Below are 1,350 nucleotides of genomic sequence, written 5' to 3'. Positions count from 1 at the left end.
TGCTGAAAAGCCTTCATCGCAGATGCCTGCCTGCTGAGGCAAAAGCAGTCAATTGCTTCAAATGAAGCCAATGTGCCGCCTGGTCCAGCCCGAGGAAAGCACTGGGACCGCTCGGCCAGCCTGAGGCCGGCCGTCTCTGCCCCGACCCAGAGCAGCCTTGCAGGCGTTGCAGAGGAAAAGGCTGCAGGAGCACCTCCCAAAAAACCCACCCAGACCCAGCTCGCCTGGCCACAAGCGGGTCCTGCAGACTACAGAGATCCTGCAGCTCCAGCACTCACCCTTCCTGCCATTCCCAGCCCCAGGGTGCTTGGAAGATGGGATGTATTTCATGGAGACAACCAGCTCCCCCTTGTACTGGTGACCAGCAGATTCCATCCCAGTCTGCAAAGAGATAAAGAGTTGTCACAGAGGCCAAACTGGACATGGTGATGGCCCAGACTGCACACAGCACCTCCCCATGCTGGGCTTCTCCTAGGGGTGGTTTGGCCTGCAGACCCTCCCCAGCATCACCAGGTCAGGCTCAGACCAGCTCCTCCAGGATCCCTTTGAGATCCTACTCAGGCTCAACCACATCCCATTTAGGGGTTTCCACAAGCTGCTCAAGCCCCAGCAATGCCAAGGGCTAAGCCCGCAGGGTGAGTTAGTCTAGAGAACCAGGCTCAAGTCCAGCAGCAGTATCTGCTGCTGCCATCAAGCTACACAGAGGCCCTCACTGCCCCGCTCCACAGCCCGGGCAGGATGGCCCGGACGGTTCCCGTGACCTGTTTCCCTGAAGTGGCTCCAATTCCTCCTGTCTGGGGCTGTGGTCTTGGAGCAATCAAGCAAGCAGAATGAAAATACCTGACAGGGCAGAGACAAGTCCCACAGCATCACACAGGGGACTTACTGAGGAGGAGGAAGAAAGCTAGGCTCAAGCAGAAGATCTGCCCTTTTTTATTACGACAGTACTGCTGTCTGCTTCTGGGGCCTCCACATCTCCAAACACTTGATTTGCCACAAGCCTTTTGGCAGCTCTTGGCCAAGGTGTCTGCACTCCTCTGCCCACTGAGGGACAGCCCTTGGTCAGGGACAGGCGAGGGAGGCTGTGGGCAGCAGGGCGAGGGTGGCAGGGCCAGCACCTTGCTGTGCAGGGGCAGAAACTCCTCCAGCTGGCTCTCGAAGTTCCAGGCATCCAGCGGGACCTCCACCTCCCCCAGGAACGTGTTGCGGCCAAAGCGATCGTGGTGCCAGACCGAGAACTGCAGCGTCCTCGCGAGCAGGAGGGACTTGTTAATCTCGTACTAGGAAGAGACAGGAAACCCACCGGTGAGCAGGCAGGGCCAGGCAGGGGACAGGCTTGGCAGACACCGT

At 58.8% G+C, this 1,350-nt stretch overlaps 1 protein-coding gene across 1 annotated transcript in view; it reads right to left on the bottom strand.

Annotated features, from left to right (window-relative positions):
- SYTL4 (synaptotagmin-like 4) overlaps positions 1-1,350 on the bottom strand; it is a gene marked incomplete at its 5' end in the record, with an annotated part of 5,566 nt that overhangs the window by 1,340 nt on the left and 2,876 nt on the right. Inside the window, 2 exons of the mRNA XM_010154497.1 lie at positions 279-381; positions 1,119-1,280. Of these exons, the coding sequence (XP_010152799.1) occupies positions 279-381; positions 1,119-1,280 (265 nt within the window). The remainder of the gene's footprint in view (positions 1-278; positions 382-1,118; positions 1,281-1,350) is intronic.

Source organism: Eurypyga helias, unplaced genomic scaffold (assembly GCF_000690775.1).
Source record: "Eurypyga helias isolate BGI_N326 unplaced genomic scaffold, ASM69077v1 scaffold21686, whole genome shotgun sequence".
Classification (NCBI taxonomy): Eukaryota; Metazoa; Chordata; class Aves; order Eurypygiformes; family Eurypygidae; genus Eurypyga; species Eurypyga helias.
The sequence above is the reverse complement of the archived record's forward strand: the minus strand, read 5'-3'. Positions and strand labels throughout refer to the sequence as shown.